The 19,321-nt window shown below is 39.1% G+C and overlaps 2 protein-coding genes across 2 annotated transcripts in view; both read right to left on the reverse strand.

Annotated features, from left to right (window-relative positions):
• LOC306775016 (uncharacterized protein) overlaps positions 1 to 9,420 on the reverse strand; it is a gene marked incomplete at its 5' end in the record, with an annotated part of 83,108 nt that extends 73,688 nt beyond the window's left edge. The window contains one exon of the mRNA XM_079265222.1: positions 9,289 to 9,420. Within this exon, the coding sequence (XP_079121348.1) occupies positions 9,289 to 9,420 (132 nt within the window). The remainder of the gene's footprint in view (positions 1 to 9,288) is intronic.
• Positions 9,421 to 12,552: 3,132 nt separating this feature from the next.
• Positions 12,553 to 18,788, reverse strand: hpf1 (histone PARylation factor 1). Its single transcript, XM_079264679.1, has 8 exons — positions 18,721 to 18,788; positions 17,399 to 17,582; positions 16,413 to 16,599; positions 14,729 to 14,827; positions 14,457 to 14,610; positions 13,196 to 13,286; positions 12,923 to 13,095; positions 12,553 to 12,821 (listed from the first exon to the last, which is right to left on the reverse strand). The coding sequence occupies exons 1-8, from the start codon at positions 18,757 to 18,759 to the stop codon at positions 12,687 to 12,689; spliced, it is 1,062 nt and encodes a 353-aa protein (XP_079120805.1). The 5' UTR covers positions 18,760 to 18,788; the 3' UTR covers positions 12,553 to 12,686.
• Positions 18,789 to 19,321: the final 533 nt, after the last annotated feature.

The following is a 19,321-nucleotide window of genomic DNA, read 5'->3' on the forward strand; positions in this document are numbered from 1 at the left end:
ATATGGCATATTTATTTATTTACTTCTTTATGGGACAACTCATTTAGATTTCTTTAGCCATTTATATTTCTTATACACATATTTCAGCAACATGTCTTAGTTATTTCTCTGTGATTCTTTAAATTAGTTCTTGCTAATGTTACTTTAATTAAAAGACATGTTATAAATGCTGGTAGCGGTACTTTTAAGTGGGTGTGTTAGCAATTTTAGTGACTCAAATGTAACATGAATTGACAGTAGTTTGTTAATGTAAATGGCAAAGTACTATTTACTTTCCTAAATATTACCTGACAAGAGCCAAAAAAATGATTTCCAATGGCTTTGTAATCCATTTTGGGTTTCTTCTGTTCGTTTGGGTGTGATTTAACTTTTTTCTGAAATGGTCACTGAAGCCTGAAGTTCCCATAAAACACAGACATTAATAAGAACAGAAATATCTGAGCGTCTTCCAGCAGCGTGCAGCTGAATCAGGTGCTTCCCAAGTGAAAGTCAATCAGCTACCAAAGAAACCTAAGTATGTTTGTATCATTTAAAACTGCATTACTGGTGACTTCCAGCCATTCTTTTTATTCTTTGTAGCTAAAATAAAGTATTTTCCATAAAACGCTCTGCTGAAGTATCTTTTATATCTTGTTTGTTTTCTTGGCCTGTTTTCATGACGTAACTATATGTGCGGTTAGTGGCTACACACCTCAGAGAATGAACATAAACCCAACCATTTAGTTGAAGAGTCAGTGCAGAAAGGGATCTTACAGTGATAGGAGTTTAACAAGGAGAATAATCAGATGAAAAGAGGTCTTAAAAGCATTTTGGTTGTGGTTAATGGAGGCGATAACAGCTTCTAATTTGACAACTTTTGAACTTGTACTTGTAGGAGCAAATGCATGTCAACGCTCAAAATTACACTTAATTTAAGGTGACAATATCACAGTGAAGAAAACGTATTCTAGTCCTAAAACATGTTTGTTTAACTGTGACTGAGTAAACCATGCAGAATATTACAAAACATTTTGAGTAAAGTGCTTTTAAAAGTATAAATGTGAAATATTAGCTGTCGTAACTGAGACTGTCCGGCTCCTGAAAGCATATAGAGGCTTTTCAGGTTCACGCTATAGTTACCTATACGAATGAAGTCCCATGGACACAAGTGCCCACCCCTTATGGGCTTATATGACAATATAATACCTACTCTCAATGCATTTATGACCTCTAGTGGTCATTAGACTCTCTGAGCATGAAGGTTTATAACAGCATCTGTTGACATAACAGTGCTATAGTGCAAACAATGTACTGTATCTCTGACCATGACCATTTTCTAACCCTGATCATACACAGGGAGGAAATTATTTTGAAGACCTCAGACAAGGGAAGGCATTTGGACTGAACAAATGAAACTGAGATTACTTTTTGAAGATGAAAGCCAGTGGTCAGTACAGTACATCTTTGTTTCATTTCTCTACTTAATGCACAGACAAGGAAGTGGTTTAGAAATCCAAAATTGCTTCTTGGCAATAAAGGGAAAGTTGTCTTCAAAGAGGTAATGAACAGTTTGAGAAATGAGTAATAAAAAAAACAACAAAGGGTCATGAACAATTTAAAGCAAAGTTCATTCTGGTGTGCTTGAGCTGGTTGCATGTAGCTGAGAGAAATGTCACCTGCATCCGAACATGAATATATATGTTCACACCCTGTGCTAAAGAAAACTCTGGTGCAAACATGCTGAAAGTATGCACATGGTTACACACCACTAATCCATCCTTTCCTCTCTAGCGTTTCTTTCTACACAGCGGCTGCAGAGACTTTGCTCTACATGACCGTAACATGACAAAACACTCTATTACTGTGTGCTGCATACCCCCTTTTTCTACAACAAACATCCCATGCAAATGGTGCATTCCCTCTTAACGTTATTAGGTGGTAAGTGTGACTCATCACAACCAAAAAAAAAAAAAGAAAAAAAAGCTGACTTTTTACAAGGTTATTTCTAACTTATGCCATTTGACATTGCTTGCAGCAGGTTGCTGGTTACACACAAACTGAAATACAGCTGCACGTATACCGTGCATCTCCACCCAGTCCTGCTCGTGTAACAGCATAGGACAAAATATAGAACAGAGGGAGTGATGGATTGGCTCATGCCATCCAGTCATTTTCAGCTTACTTTTACTGCTTACAAAAAGGTCAGAGCCACAAAGTCCACCATGTTTTCTCTCCCCGTCTCTCGTTGTTTCTCGCAAACTAAATCACACAAAGTCAAATATGATGGCAAACACACAACAGCAGACAGTCGAAAGCTCAGACCAGACCAGACCATACCGAATCAAAGTAAATAATGAAGCTGAGACAGCAGATGTGTGGGAGGGGCTTCACTGAGATGGGATGAACAACCTTGATACAGCAACATGATACACCGAAGAGAAAGTTGGCTGGAGGAGAAGAAAATCAAGAAGGCCACGCCCTGTCGCCGCTGGAGCAGCATCATGTTTACACATCGCTGGATGCTTTAGCTCAGAGATGGAAACATCCGATTTGTGGCTTAAGATGATTTAACAGGCTTTTTTTTGTCGCTTATTGTTGCAGACATGTTAACAATATTCTCCACATCCAGATAGACAATAACGGAAGACAGCAGTGCCACGTTAACCGTCTCGCTTCATCAGTTTACTAGTTCTTTTTTTTTATTTTTTTTATTGTTGTTGAGAAAAAAAAAAACCCTACTAAACAGCCTAAAAGATTATAAAATACAACTGCTAAGGTCCATAAACACATCACTTTAGTGTTGTAGTTGACACCCAGTTTACGTGAGTTTTCATTTACAAGCTATGAATAGTAACATTTGATCCTGCAACATCTACTGGTTCTCTGTGGAGCTGAAGAGCTGCTATGTTCGCCACTACCTCCGAAAAAGCAGTCACACTAATTTATGGCTCTCCCCCATTACTCTTCGAAGTGCAGCTTGTCTCTCGGGAACGCATGATGTCAGCTTACTGTTTAATTAGATGAAAGAGAGGCCTTGAGCTCACTGGTAAGAAACAGAAAGCACCAGACTTTAGTAAATACATCACCAGACTGTAGATGCTACCACTGGGAAGCATCAAAATCCCAGATATCCAACTAATCAGGGGAAAAATGTCCATAATATGTGTCCTTTAAACCTGATCCTCCATTCAGACCCTAAACCGCAATATAATCTCATTCTTTTTTTGTTGAAAGAATGTATTTCTGTCCGACGGCTGCTCTCCTGCAGCCTCAGACGACAAAGGGTACTGAGGCAGAAACTCATTTCACTCCAAGTCAAATGTATGATGAATAATGAACCGTGTGACCTAAAATTTTACTGCAGTGTATGGTCAGGCTAGAAATGCTGAGTGATGCTGTCAGACCAAGAATGAGATTAAAAAAAAAAAAAAAACTGAATAAAACAGTGTGAGAGGGAGATTGAATAAAAACAGATGGAGGTATGATTAACATTTAATTATCATTAATCAGTTTTCACTTCTGTTTTAGGCTTCAGTTTGAGCTCAGGAAGGAAGATAATTAAAAGTAGGGCTGTGACGATATGCATTTGTCCCAATTCGATTCCGATTTTTTTGGGTGCCGATTCGATTTAAATTGCGATTCTCAAAATTCTTTGATATTGCTGACTTTCGTCGATTAAAAACCCCAAAAAATTTATAAAACCTTTTTTTGCTAGTAATTTTTCTTGATTTCAGTTAGGAGAAAACAACACAGTAGCCAGACCATCACTCTGCTACTAGAATGCCCAAGAAGACAAGTAAAAAGATCAATAAAACCAATAAAAATGACAAAAATCTATAGCAGATTAATTTTATTTAATTAAAATTGTATTAATTAAAAAAATGTATTTTAAAATCGTGAAACAAAAAAATCCCCGATTTTCAATTTTTCGATTCGATTTTCCCACCCCTAATTAAAAGACAACAAAATATGGGGATAAAACAAGACAGACAAGGTGAAATAAACTCCAATTCTGCAGATGCCTGTGTTAGCTGTTGCGTCATCTGCGTGTGAAAAAAGCAATCTGATGTTCCGCTGTTTGTTTGTCTCTGTCTCCATTACGTGCTGTGAGCCACACAACTCTCAACAACCGAGCAACACATTTGTGATGTGTTTATTTCCTGGGAGAAAACGTTCTCCGACTCGGATGTGAGAGGAAGCAGAGGTATGGTGAGAGGAGGTACATTAGGCAGGAGCTGACAAGAGCAAGACAGCACGCGTTTGCTTGAAGGTGTTTGAGTTGTGCTTCTGAGAAGTCCATTGATCGCCAACCACGCCCGGCTGTCTTTCTGTTTCTGATGAAGTGTTATAAGGTCGTAATGAATAATTTACATCTAAAATCTCTCCTGTTGGCCCTACACCAAAAATCCCTGCCCTCTGTATGAAGCTGAGGACACATCTTCAAGTTCCAACCAACACACACTTTCCATCGTGAAGCTGGCGTTTGTCCCATTCTGCAGCGGTTGGGAGTCGCAGCAGCCTTTCAATTCATTTCTCTCCTTATATCAAAGTTAAATGACTTTTTCTATGTCAACTTAATTGCCAAATGCACACCGAGAAGAAACTATGACTCATCAAAAGATGCAATCATTGCCACTACGCTCCCATCAGGAAAATGTGTCAGTGCAAAATGGTGTCAGACATAACTAGCCAGTTAGTTATTTGGAGCCATGATGACTGAATGACTGAAAGAGATAGTCTAGGAGTGTCAAGAAGTTGTTTGTACCCAAACATAGACATGCTGATGCACCAATTTGGATCTGGGACAGGAATGCCAATACCACAGGATACCAGAGTATCACCATTACAAAGCATGGAAACAAACGCGAGGTCCACATAACTTGTATGACTGTTGCCTGTAGGTTGCATCAGGACTTCATATATGGGAGATGAGTGTCCAACCTAATATGGCTTCACTTTGAGGTTAATTTATCAGTGTCAGTCCATCAATTGTCAAACTGGCTGTTAGGCATAAAACAAAAAAAGATAATTAAACTAGAGCTGAAATGATAATTCACTGATCAAAACACAAAATTTACAACATCTGGAAGAAAAGCGAACACTTCTCAAATCAAATCAGCTTGAACAAATAATTTTTGGTTAATTTTGCTTTTAAAATTTGCTAAAATTACGGCTTAAATGGATGGACTGACTTATTATTTGACTCCTCAGTTGTTTTAGATAAACAATGTGCAGCCGTGTCTTTAAAAATGGAAACCTGTAACAAGCATTTGATTTTACCCATTGAGGAGATTCTTCTAAATGTACATTTCTTTCTGTAATACAAAATGGTCAACTTAGGTAATTTAGACAAAGTAGCACAAAGTAAAATAGTATGACAAAAGCATATGAATAATAGCAATGAAATAAATCTAAATAAACAATAAATACAATACTAAATATAGACAAATATATTAAAAGCACAGGAATAGTTACATTCCAAAGAAGAACAGAAAGAAAAAGAAGAAACAGGTTTTAAAATGCCGTTTAAAGGCTTGTAAGGTGGTGAGCAAACATCTGATAACTAGGCCTGTCACAGTAACAAATTTCACCATTCGATTAATTGTTTCTGAAATTATAGCGATAAATGATAACATTGCGCTATATGATTACTGTTGTCCTTTTGAGACCATTTTCAACTAAAATAACAATAATGCCAAAACAATGCAAGTACATCCTTTAAAAGATCAACATACTTTCATTTTTAAAGAACATTTAGCTCGATGCGCAGACTAGTTTATGCTCATCCAGTCCCCAGTCTACTGAAACAGATCAGGATTTCTCCTGGGGTTTTGGCAACGTGGTTATCTGGAACATTGGTCTCCAAAAACTATGTAAAATAGTTACATAGTCTATCGTCAGGCCCATAAATGGGGGACATGTTGGGACTTGACCAGAGGTTAATGGTAAAATTGATTGTCTTTGATCGCTTTCAGTATGTCATTTTTTTTAAGTCATTGTAAAATTGCGGGATTGCTGTTTTAAACATGTATGTTCATCCAGGCAATTCACACTGGCTGTGAAATGTTTGCGACATTTTTCAAAATGTCGCCTTTTTAACAATATTAAAGGAAAGCGTGTCTTTACCAACCACGCTGTCTGAGTGCACACCATGTTGCACCGTCCTGGTTGTATTTAATCTATCGGTTAAACACCACAGTGATCGTAGGCTGTCAAGAATATTGTCTTAAAACAAATGTGGCACTCGAGGCAAACTTATTGCACACATTTTTTCTCATTGTGCAGTTATTTGACTCATAGCTTATCTCAACAGGCCTACTGATAACCTCTCATCTGAAGTCTAGTTTTAAAACAACTGGATCAGAGAAATAAAACAGATTGTTGAGGTAAAGTTGTGCAAGTCCGCTGGGTGATTTAAAAGTCAGCAATAATATCCTAAAATCAATCATGCAGCTGACGGGAAGCTGGTGAAGGGAGGAGAGGGCATGAGTAATGTGGTCTCTCCTCTTCTTTCCTGCCAGGGGATGGGCAGCTACAGTTTGACAAGCAGCAGCTCATGTCTGACTGACAGGTCTTACTTTCATTCAACTTCAAGAAGTTTAGATTTATTCTAAAACCTGAAACCATCATGCTGATTGCATGGTTTGTAAAGTATGGTGCGTAAATAAGGGGAGCAGTTAATGGAGCCACTGATCAAGTCAGCACAGTAAGGACTCCAGCCAGGATTTTACAGGAAACAGTTACAAATTATTCATAATATTTCATAAACATCAGTAGATGTACTGGAGTGGTTGCTTGTGGTTATTCACAGGTGTCCATATGGAGCAAGAGCTCTAACAGCTCTGGTAAACTGATACGTAATACACCGTATGACAGTGTCATATGGTGTGTAACTGCACCTATAAAGCCATCATCCCACCAAACATTTCTATTCAATTTCATGCACGGGAAAGCAGCTGTAGTGTGTTGATGTAGTTGTTCTGAAGTAATGTAATGAAGGCCGCGGCTCCATTAGTACTCTCTTCCTGCACAGGCCCATCACACCACTCCCAGTGGAGAAAGAGAGGCAGACAGATAGTCAGGCAGATACAGAAAGACATGAGATGCAGACAGAGAGGCGGAAAACAGGGAGATGAAAATGTCAAAGGCTGCAGTGTAATTTGACCTCCTCGCATGTCGGGACCTCGGTGTTGGGGCCAGCAGGGAGGAGTTTGCAGCAGGCGGGGTGCAGGGGGTGGAGAGAGCAGCAGGTATTTTGCAGGGAAATGGGAGATGGGTAAAGGAATGACAGCCAAGATGACAGGGAGACAACTAGGGTAAAGTTTTAAACCCCTATATTAGGGCAGAAGAGGAAGTGAGGCTCTGAGGGGATGATGCGGATGAATGGCAAGCTGATCAGAAGGAGTGGAGGGATGTGGGACCAGAAACTGCGAAGTAAAGGGAAGCAGCACTCGTAAAGGGAGCTTCCTGTCAAGCACCAGTTCTAACAGATAAAGTTGACATCTCTTCCCACAGATCCATTCAGGATATTGATGTTCAACATCTGGAGCCTCAAGTTCAAATATTGTCATCAGACAATGGAAATAACTTCTAGTTCATCTGCATGAAGGTTCACTGACACAAAGTTAAGAACTCATGACACAGCCTAATTGTTTCATCAGGATGAGGAGAGAGCTGACTGCAGGAAGAAATAATTTAATACGACCCCACAGCAGCTTGTGGAAGGTAACACTGACCGGCTCTGTATGCAGAGACGTGGACACGTACGCTTGGCGAGGAAGTGGCTATTTTTCTCCAGGACTACCACGCTGGAGACAGGCAGTATTTTTAGCCCTGCGAGTCAGATCCTCACATCACGTGTCCCTTTTGTCATTTTCTCTTCTAGTCTTACATGTGTAGAGTTTTTAATTGATGATGACATCAAGTCTTAATGATTCCCGGATATTAAACTGCATCCTGAGCTATGGATTTGTATTTTGCATCTGTTCCATTTTATTTCCAGTCAGGCAGCCTTCAGTAAATACCTGCAAATTACAAATTCGAAGAACAAGTAAAAAATATAGATAAATATATAAAAGTTTCTTTCTTCACTCTACCAAACCCCCAAATATCAACACAGCTATCTAAATTCCCTTCAGAACTGAAGCAAGTTGCATTTTTTAAAAGCTCATATCACGGAAACTTCTGATTGCATCCAAGTGTCCGATCTCAAAGACTCCACCCAGCACAGAGGAGACTAAAGTGTGTGTGCTGTTGTGATTGTGCATGTGTGTATGTGTAGCACAAGAGTCCATTACTGAAATCACATTATCCTCAGAGGGTGCACTGAGACAGGAAATAACCCTCTGACCATCTCCTGACTCAAAAACACCAACTTTACTACTGAAACCCATCACTTGATGAAGAGAGGGTGTTAAACGTAATTGTCTGGATTTCTTCTTCTACTAAAAACCAACTTGTGGATAAAAACTAAATTGTATCTGTTTGTTTTTTTTTCTCCCCTGTAGAGGAACATATAAATTCAAAGTGACGTCTATATTGTAGGTCATGGCCATAAACATGATCGTGTTGTGCAAACCTGAACAACAGGAGGATCTGCATACTTGTATGGTCATTTTAGTTTAAAGACATGCAACAAAAGCAGCCCAGCCCACTCACTGTGGCCATGCAGTCACACATAGGTCATTTTCATCCACTTACAATGCATGCTGAAGCAGAAAAGTCCCAGTCTGAGTTGTGTGTCAGTGTATGTTTTAGACACAAACATATGACATATAAACATATGATTTCACAGCATTAAATGTGCAGAATCCTGGTTTAAAATGGGATTATTTAAAAGCAAATAAAGCAAATCCGTCAAGTCATGACTGTGGTTCACCATCTCGGCCAGATTAGGGCCCATCCAGGGAGGAGAAGCTCTGCTGCTTTAATGTAAAGTTTGAAACATTCCTCACTGAAACCTGTCATGGTGAGTAAATGTCGGTGCAGATGTGCTGCTGTTTGTTATGACGGCCATATCAGCTGCTCTCTGAGTCTTTTAACACTCCACTGAAGCTGGCTACTTTAAATCTAACAAGAACAGATTGGATTTCCCTTATTAGCAGCTAATTTATGTAACAAACTGAAATGGAGAGGAGGAGGAGGGGGAATCTGTCAGATCTGCGGCCGTGGTGTGTTCAAGAGGACGGCAACGCCTCTGAAAGCTCTGCCTCAGCGCGCAGCATCAGCAGCGGCTTGAGGAGCTCGTTACACGGCTGGCTGGGCCGCTTAGCTGCAGACAGACAGACAGACAGACAGACAGACACCTACCTGCCGTATGCGGCTCTGCTGCAGCGGGGCTGGAGGTCCACCCTCCAGAGACGTGTTGCTGGAGGAGGCCGTTTTCAAGTCCCGGTCGGAGCCGCCGCCCCTGGAGCGACTTTCTTCGGGGCTACTTGACATCCCGCCTCGGGAAGACTGGGACCAACAGCGGCGCAGTCACTGAGGGTCTTCTCTGGTTTTTTAATAGCCGGTGCAAGGTGGATTTCTGTGCAGGGGGGGGGGGGCTCAGAGTCCACAAGGCTTGGCCGGACCTGCTCTCATTCTGTGTCGTCTGTTATCAAACGTGAGGAAAAGGCAAAACAGCGATTCTTCCAGAGCAAAGCGAGCGCTCCCTCTGTTCAGGGATGCTCCCGGTGTGCTGCTTTATCTGCGTGTGTGTGTGTGTGCGTGTGTGGACACGTGAACGCGCCTCCTTCAGATGCGCTTCCCCGAAACTCCGCAGGATCCGTGTTGCCTTCACGGACGTCTTGTTAACGCGTCTCGTTTGCAAGAAAAACGGGATTTGTTGACTCGCCACTTTCTGAAATACGACCCTTAAAGTTTACGTTCCTTCTAATGTAACCCAGAATACACCTTAATCTACTACTACAGAGGTATTGACAATTAAAAGCATAAAGGAAATAGTGATTAAACTGTTTTCCAGTTGAACCTGAATGCACCAGCAGCAGTGTCACCCTGCTTTGCTTGGGATTTTTCTTGCTGCCACCCCTCGTGCTTCTGCAGCATTCGTAAGATTCTGACGTGAAAGTTGCCAGTTTTGTCAATTGTCCCACCATTATATAAAATCTGTAAGGTTGCTTCCACTCACACACACTCATGGCAACCCAGACACAAAAGGTTGGGCTTACATAATGTAATCTTATCTGTTAGTATTCCTCTGCCCCCACCTTGTCCTGTGCTTCTTCACTAAGCTGTAAATGTAATAGAGGTTGACAGGGCAAAATCAATAAGAATATATTGGAGGCATTGGAGGGGGTGAAAAAAATCAAGACTTGTGCAGAGAAGACACACACACACACACACACACACACACAGAGGAGATGTAGCCCTAGTAAAACAGTCCAAACTGGCCAATTGTTATAGCTTTCTGTGCAGGGAGTAGAATTTGATCAGAGAAAACACACAATACACCTTTTCCTTAAATGGCAGGTAACGATGGGACTGAAGGAGAGAACAGATCAGACCCGCCATGACTTATTTTGCTTGTATTCATCTAATTATTTGTTTATTATTATTTATTTGTGAAGAAGTGTTGTCTTTTTTTCCCCCCTTATGCTTTCATTTTAATTAATTAGCCAGGATGAGACACATTTCATCAGGTTTTCTTCAGATATTGGCTTCTTTAAAAAAAAAAAAAAAAAGATTCAGTCCAGTCTTTGTATTTTACCATCTTCTTGAGGAGCATCTTTTGTTCTTGCACTTCACTCAAGCGATAAGCTAGTTGTGCTGACACAAAACAGATCATGAGCAAGAGCAAATTTTAAATTCTACTCCTTTTTACTTTTGTTTTAATGCATCTGTGAAAAATGAACTTTCACTAGACTAGAAACGTAGATAAGTTGCTGTCCACAAAGGACCGAGATGCCGAGTGACACAAGAACTGCACAGAAAATCAGTGTCACCTGCGTTAGTGTGATTAATTTCAACATGACTGAAGCTGTGTGGGATCATTTTGACAGAGAATGGAAAGAAAAAGTCAGCCAACATTTAAAGCAGAGCTTTGAAATATCTTTCAAGAAGCCTGCAGAAGAATTACTGAAGGCTAAAATACCAAAAAGCTCGTCTAAGAGGGTTCAGACTGCTTAAGAAAACAGGATCTTGACTTTTAATCCAGGGGTGCCCAAGTCCAGGCCTCGTGAGCAACCAGGCCTCTAAAAGCTGCAGCTTCCTAGTTCCCAGTAAACTGTCTTGTCTTACTCACTGTGAATTTAGTTATTTGTACATTTAAAAAATATTGCTGCACATATTTACTGTTCTTTGGTAATACATAAAGAGGGGCACCTGTATGCAAGACACTAGTCTAGATGCAAGTTTCTCTGTTTGACCAAATCTTAATAACTGACTGAATAGACATAAAGAAACTCTGCAGGTTTTTGTAAACCTTTAAAAACAAAGAAGTGTAATGAAATGGGCTGTTAAAACGCTGCTTTACAGCGTTTTAACAGCCCATTTCACAGTGACTACTATGTTTTACTAGACTGCAATTGCAGCCTTTTGAAAGAGTTGGTTTGCTTTGTGAAAATAGAATTTAAAGAAAATAAAAATCCAGTTGCAGATAAAATAAAACAGCAGAAAACAGTCTCCTTCCTTCCTGCTGGTAACTAGAAATGTGGTGAAGACAGATGAAGATGTTGGCTAATAAGGACCGTTGGATGCACAGAGCCTCCTAATCTCAACCGGATGATCACCTTCGCAAAGTCCTGTTGTTTCAAAACTACAAAAAGCCTTGACTTCACAGAAATTATTTTTCATACACTCACAAATTAGCTTATAAATGAACAATTCCTTCATTGCCAAAGAGGATCCAAGTGCATCACCTCTATGCAGTGGTTCACCATCAAAACAGTTGTTTTGGTTTTTAAAAAAATTTTTTTTTAACATTTCTTTTGACTAAATATAATCAAACTGGCTCATGGATCAGTGTTTTTCACATTAGTGAAAACAGCAAATGTTTGCTATTGGACAATCATTCGCATTGATCTGGCCTCGCTCTTCAGGGTTCTGTTACATTTTCAGTGTGAAATAATATAAGGAGGTCCTTCAGACATGTCTTGATGTTTATTACCTGCTAAAGCAGAGGTCATGTTTCCTGCAGCATTGATTTGTCTGTCTGTCTATTAGCAACCCAACTTAAAAAAAGTTATGGATGCATTTTGATGAAATTCCTAGGAAGATGGAAACAGTGATGAGATTTTGGGGTGATCTAGATTACCGCCTGGAATCTGGATCCAGGAATATTTTTTTAAAGATTCTTTACTATGAAGAAATAATGATTTTGCAATTACAGCTTCTAACTAAGAAAAAAAAAAAACAATACCGACAATAACTGGCAAAAACAAATAAGTGATTTGGTCTGTGCACTCTGAGTGCTTCTAGTTAATGAAGAAGACCCCTCCCACACAGCCAGATGTGCAAGAAAAATATTCTACTTCTATTAATTCTAAATTAACAGAGCAGAGCATATAATAAAACATAAGTGATGTAAAAATATAAAAAAAATGTTTATTTGACATTAACTTTTACAAAGGAGACTTTACTGAACTGGTTTCCACAAGGGACAGCAGCACAAAAACATTTACAGTGACAAATAAGAGAAAAGGAAAAATGGTGGGAAAGCTTGTAGCGGCCAGAACAGACCTCTGTTTCTCTTTTCTTCTTTCTTTTTTTCAGTGTATGGTGAACTGGTCAAGCTGGTCGTGACTGCGACTGGAGAGGTGGGCCTCCAAAATGTCACCAAACAGATTCCTTTTCAGCAAGCTGTAGGCCATGGGCAGGAGCTGCTTGATTACCTTGTGGAAGTACTGACAAGTCAAAGCACAACTTTAACCAAACGTCACCAAACTCAAATCCTCTATCAGTCAAACAGGTATTATTTGATCATGCAGCACTTTTTAAGACTCACATGAGATCCATAACAGAAGAGGTCTATTCCGAGCTCATAACCCATTCCATAGTCGCACTCGTCATTGGCAAACTGAACAAAAGTGATCATCTCCTGGACTGGTCCAAAGGCTTTCACCCGATCCTCATCACTCTTTGCTTCTGCAATGGCTTTACAGATCTTCTTCAGACCAGCTGGGAAAGGAAGGAAGGAATCCATTAATGTTAATGAATCAAATTTTTTTTTAAAAATATCTCAATTGTGTAAAAAACATTGTAAGAAATGTGAACTCACCGTCCGTCTCTGGTAGTTCTCTGTATCCTACATCGTTCTTGTCTACAGGCACAACGATGCCAGCACCGTGGAACGTCTTGGTGACCACCTGCTGTTCATAACAGACTTTTCATCAACTCAAAGTACAGGGGTTCTGTCCAAAGCCTGGTGATAAATACAACTATGACAAAGCTATGGAAACATTGCCATACTAAATTATACGCAGTTTGGAAGTAGCCAACATAAGACTGGTCAATAAATTAACTTTAACAGTTAATTTAAATTTGCCATTTATGAAATTTTTCTTTTTAAAAGACAAAATTCAGACTCTTTTCTCCTCTTAGCGCTGCCAACATTGTCCTTAGACTTCTCTAGTTACTGATGGGCTGAGCCCTGAGCAGAGTTAAACCGGCCTGAATGGAGGCAAGTTCATCAGAAAGCACCAAGTTTCTGAGAATCCATAAGAGAAGTGGAGTCGGAACCAGAACCAAAATTATGTGTGTATGAAAGTATTAACAGAAAGAGTTAAGTCATGCAGGGTTGGAAGATATGTGTGCAGTTGATAGGAGAGAGAAATGTTACTTTCATCCAGACAAACTCCAGTCAACATGAGGGTAATCCTTTCCTGTATGATGAGAAAGAGTCCCGGTGGAAAGAGACCACAGATGTGATCAAGCTGTGTGTCCTTTAAGATACACTGCTTTTCAGATTAGGTGGAAAAGCTACACTTTATTTACAATCCTTGTTTCTTCCCTTTTTTTAAAAAAAACCAAACAAACAAACAAACAAAAAAAAAAACGGGGTCTCCAACTCAAGCCCTCATGAGCTACCATCCTGCAGATTTGAGTGCTTGCAACACGCCTGACCCAAACCAATGGCTCATTAACAGGCAGCTGCAGAAGATGACAAGTTGTTGGGGAACCTTTTTTTTTTTTTTTTTTAATTTGGATCAAGTAGGTTGTTCCAGGCAAACCACAAAACCTGCAGGATGGTCAGGATGTGTCTATCTGCTTTAAATAGACACATTTACATGAAAAAGTGAGTTAATCAAAATGTTTTCATGAAAGACAATAAAAAAAAATCTGTTAAAAATTGTAAATCAAATTTGAGTGGGGACAGAAAACACAGCCTTAAGCCAACTTGAAGTACGTAGTAAATAAGCAGCAATGTGACACTAAACCACTCCCATGTGAATGCAAACGATGGAAGAGAGCGCACAAAGCAGCATACAGGGCTGCATCAGATATTACCCCCCTTTTCTAGTTATTCCTGTGTTTCTTACCTTCTTGTCCCTCTCCTTCATGCCTTTGGTCTTCTGCTCTAAAGAAAAGCCCAGAGTCTCTGCCTTGTCTCTCAACTTTGCCTCCAAGCTGTCCCAAACCTCACCCTCTGATTTTTTACCACCTCTTTCTTTCCTCTTCCTCAGCAGATACAAGCTAACGGAGAGATCAGAAAAACAGGTTTTAAAAACAAGAAATGTTGAACAAGTTTCTTCAGACACCAGGCTGGAGAACACAAACACAGATGTTATTTAATGGTGAATTTAATATTTACCGGACTGCAGCGAATATGTTATCCCCCATCTGTGTTATAGTGCAGCCCTTCTCAGCTTCATTCTCCCCGACAAATGAAGGCAAGGAGTCGGGAGTATCTCTGGCAAATTGAATAATGACATTTGTTACATACTGAATAAACCCATTCATATTTTTTTTATAGTATATTATTGTTTCCAGATTTAATTGCGCTCTGAGAATTTAGCTCATAAAACTTTGAATTCAGTGACTTTTGCAGGTTCGTATCCCTCTGGTGGCCGAAGTGGTAGTAATAGAAAAAAACAAACAAAATAAAAAAACAAAAAACAGTCAATGTTGTGCAAAGGAAGAAGTGAGATGCCGTCCGAGCCTTCTGAAGGTTTACATGCTGTTTCATGAATCAGATACCTAAAAAAAAAATGTTGAGTCGTGTCATGGAATAGATCCTCACAAGTTATGAAGAAACTCCCCAACAGAGGCTGATTTTGCATCAGTGTTGCATCCTGTCTCTTCTCTGAGCTCTCTCCCATCAGTAAATCACAATGTTTACTATTTTCCCTCCTTATTTTTCCATTTTCAGCCAAACTGTGTTTTTAAAGTGATAAAGCAGATGAAACGATGGAAATGCTAGGGGGCCTATAACTTCTTTGTGTGTAGACTGTGGAAAGAAATTGGGATTACGACCCTTCATGACAAATCCTGTATTGTTTTTGCTTGTGCAGATGCACATTTTTTTAAAGCTTCGTTTTATGTATTTCCTTTATCTGGGTTAAGAAATTACTTGATTTATTCTTATATTTAGATTATGGTGAGGTTCTCCATAACCCCTTAAAGAGTTTCCAACCTTCCCAGCACTGAAATTTATATTATTTTACACACATTGTCCATAATATGAACCTTTCCTCTTACTTTTTTTTCCCTCTAGGAATGTTCTGTTTCTTTTAAAGTGCAAACTTAAATAAATAAATGAATAAATTTTGGTGATTAACAGCAACTTTGTCACATCTCCAAATGCTACTTCCAGGGGACACAAGTCAGTATCGTATTTGTTCCCAAGCCTAGATAAATGCAGGAGGTTGGGTCAGGAAGGGCATCTGACATAAAATCTATGCCAAATCAATAAGCAGATCGGTTAAATCCCCTGTACATGGGAGGCAGAGGATACGCTGTGGCAAAAGGCAAAAGAATAGTGTTGCTGCCACGTGGTACATTTTGGTATAAACAAACTGTGGCTGGCTGTTCCAGCTGTTCATGGGCTAAATTCTGTGTATCATCCTGGAAAAAAAATCCAGGAAAATGAAGAAGAAATATTAGCTCAGCTCGCACGCTGGTGTCAACTTCCTGCTTTATAACTGCAATCTTGACAAGTAAACCAAAACAGCAACTATGGCTTGTATCACCCCATGAGCTTTAAATTTACCCATTAAACAGCTGAAGCTAACAGAGAAGGACCCTTACCAACTGAAGTAAAGAGATTTACAGATGTAACTCAGCTTCTTTTGATTTAAATGAAAGATTCACAAGCCTTCTTTTCCCAAAATGCTTAGCTTGTGTTTCCTATTAAATGCTTTTGCAAAGAACCTCAAAGTAACCTTGATTAATTGGCTGTCTGCCTCCAGCGAGGTTGACCACCGCTCCATGTTAATGACGTGGGTGTGACATGTGAATACAAGCAAGATTTCCTACAAGACTGTAATAAAAAATACCTGTAGTAGCCCATGTGATGCTGGCTGTCCTCACTGCCCCGAAGTATAGTCTGAAACTCTGGGGGGTCATAAAAATACCGCCAGTGAAGATGGAAGTTGGGCTGAGGATTCTTGGAGTTTCTGTGAGTGCCGGCCAGAACATCGAAAGGTCCGACCAGCTGCAGACCGAGCGTGTCTTTCAAAGCACCTACACAGATTTACATTAAAAAAAAAAAAAAAGTATAATCTTAAAATCATGAACCATGAATCAGCCTTGGATTTTCATTCATCAGGTAATTAAGATGCCCAGGATTTCCCTTTTCCCACAACTTTCTCAAGCTCATTTCATTTTAGGTTTATTTAGTCACATAATAAACAGTGATTTATTTAGTACAAATATCACATTACATAGTGACTGAAATAACACAAGCTGGAGAATAATGTTTATATTTAGGACACTAGTATTTAACAAATTAAGCAAACAAACTAAGCAAATAAAGCTACAGATCAATATGTAGGCACCTCTTAGCTAGCTGTAAGACATTCGAGTGAGTCCTGCCACAGGCCCAGACCTCCACCCATCTCTATATGCCATACACATCTTTAGAAGGAGGTCTCCAGAATGCCTCCTCCATATGTTCAACAGCTTCCTTTTGTCTCAGAAAGTCTCACAATATAGGATGACCAAGACTTTTAAATGTATCAATGAAGGACTGAGATACTTCTGTGATTGATTACAACCAAAATAATCATTCTAACTTACCACATATATTCAACACAAGCATTGTCAACACCGTTACTGGCTTTGTACAAACCATAAAACCAGCAGATGTAACAGGAGCAAACACAAAATGACTGCTGGCCTACTCGGATGCCACGCTAGTATTATCTACCCTTTTCCAGAATACTCTATTTAGGTCATCTGTGCAGACTTTGAACTGGTTTCCTGACAAACATTTTGTTCCATCAGTGTTAATGTAGTAAAATATACATCGTGGAGAATATACCTCGTGGGTTATCAGGACAAAGCTCCTTGCAGAAATCCCAGAAGTGGTACAGATCTTCTGGCATTTGGAAACTGTACAGTTGTCTTATTTCATCACGTTGCTCTGAATTCACTTTGGACAAAATCCCAGCTTTGGATTCACCGGTACGGGCTTTCTTCTCCTCTCCATTGGCTGAGCCTGACTCCTGATGAACCAGAAACAGTTTTCATTCAGTTTTCAACCTATTTTTTATTTTAAATATAGTTTTATTATGACACATACTCCTAAAATCTTATCTCTCTCCTCTACTCTGGTTTAGGAGATCTTTTCAACGGGTTTAAACCATAGGCCGTATATGTTTTTACCTGTAAAAATACCTTTAACGGGTATATATACCAGGGCTGTGACGATATGCTTTTGTCCCGATTTAGATTAGATTCCAATTTTTTTGGGTGTCGATTCGATTTAAATTGCGATTCTCACAATTCTTTGATATTGCTGATTTTTGTAGACTATAAACAACAACAAAAAAAATGTACAAAACTTTTTTTGCTCGTCATTTTTTTCGATTTCAATGAGGAAAAAAACAACACAGTATCCAGACCATCAAGCTGCTACTATCATGCCCAAGAAGACATGTAAAAAGATTACTAAAAACAATTTAAAAAAAAAAAAAAAAAAAATTTATAATGGATTAGTTTTATTTATTTGGGGAAAAAAAAGGATTTAAAAAAAAAAAATCCATTTTAAAATTATGAAGCAAAAAAAAAAAAAAAAAATCCCGACTTTCGATTCGATTTTCCCATCCCTATTATATACAGTCTATGGTTCAAACATCAGCTGTAAATAATGACTTCCATAAAGATTAGTCCGGATTTATATATGCTGTTGTAATCTTATAGGTATCTGTGTACTCTATCCCAAGCAGAGGGAGTGTAAGGATTGACCTGTTGTAAAAAACATTAGATCATCAATGGAAGCTATAAAAGAAACAAGTAATATAAGATTGAATAAAATAAATACATCCACCAGTTTCTCCGCAGCATACTAGCGTGAGGTTTAACGTGAAAGCCTAGCCTTGCTGTCGCAAATACTCTACAAAGGAAAACAAATTAAAGCTATTTATTGGAGATTGTGTGACTTTAAGCGACATTTAAGAGGCTGCTTTGCAGAGCTGCTGCCATGTTGTCTAAGCACCGCTGTTTAGGAACCACTAGATCACACAGATGCTGCTTTAACCTTTGAAATAACCACAAACCTCACAGTTCTCAGTCTGACGAAGCTGAGGTTTAAATGCACGTTTCTGTGACCCAGAAATGGGAGTCAAAACAGAGTGAAATTACCTGAACTGATTTGGCTTTTCTTTTTGCGCGCCCTGTCATTATATTCCTCTTGTCTCGCTGTCCTTGTCTTCTTCAGCTGCTTAATAAGGGCAGCAGCGGGGCAGCGTTAAAGCACGCCAGCGCCCCCCAGAGGCCAGAGAGGGTAGCTGATTTTCAATGAATGAACAAACAAATAATGAATCTTTTGACACAAATGATTATTTTATTTTCAGAAAAATAAATATATGATGCAGCTCTATGGCATAGTCATTTTTAAGACATCAAAATTGCAAAAATGCCCATTTTTTAATATATTTTTTTTAATAAAAGAGGAAAAATGTTTGTAATTCAGATTTAAAGGCTTCTCACAACACTGCACCAACAGAGACAGAAACTGCACAAACATCTTTCTGGTTTTCATATCAATACATTCACAGAGCAGAAGACATTTTAATTTGCAGCATCAACATACTGGGAGAAAGTGGAGTTAAATATTTTGTCTGAGGACAATTAAATAAATGTACTTGAAAATTTGGGAAATGAACCAACCATCTATCTGATTAAAAGAACAATTTACTACACGTGCTGGAGAGAGTGTTATCATATATGAAAACTATCTCAG

Source organism: Telmatherina bonti (assembly GCF_933228915.1).
Source record: "Telmatherina bonti genome assembly, chromosome: 3".
NCBI lineage: Eukaryota > Metazoa > Chordata > Actinopteri > Atheriniformes > Telmatherinidae > Telmatherina > Telmatherina bonti.

Excerpts from the sequence above, each read along its gene's own strand:
- hpf1 (XM_079264679.1), bottom strand. The coding sequence starts at position 18,759 with ATGACAGGGCGCGCAAAAAGAAAAGCCAAATCAGTTCAG. Across the intron at positions 14,611-14,728 it reads AACATATTCGCTGCAGTCCG|CTTGTATCTGCTGAGGAAGA; the intron begins GTAAATATTAAA and ends TCTCTCCGTTAG. Across the intron at positions 12,822-12,922 it reads TCTTCTGTTATGGATCTCAT|TACTTCCACAAGGTAATCAA; the intron begins GTGAGTCTTAAA and ends TTGACTTGTCAG.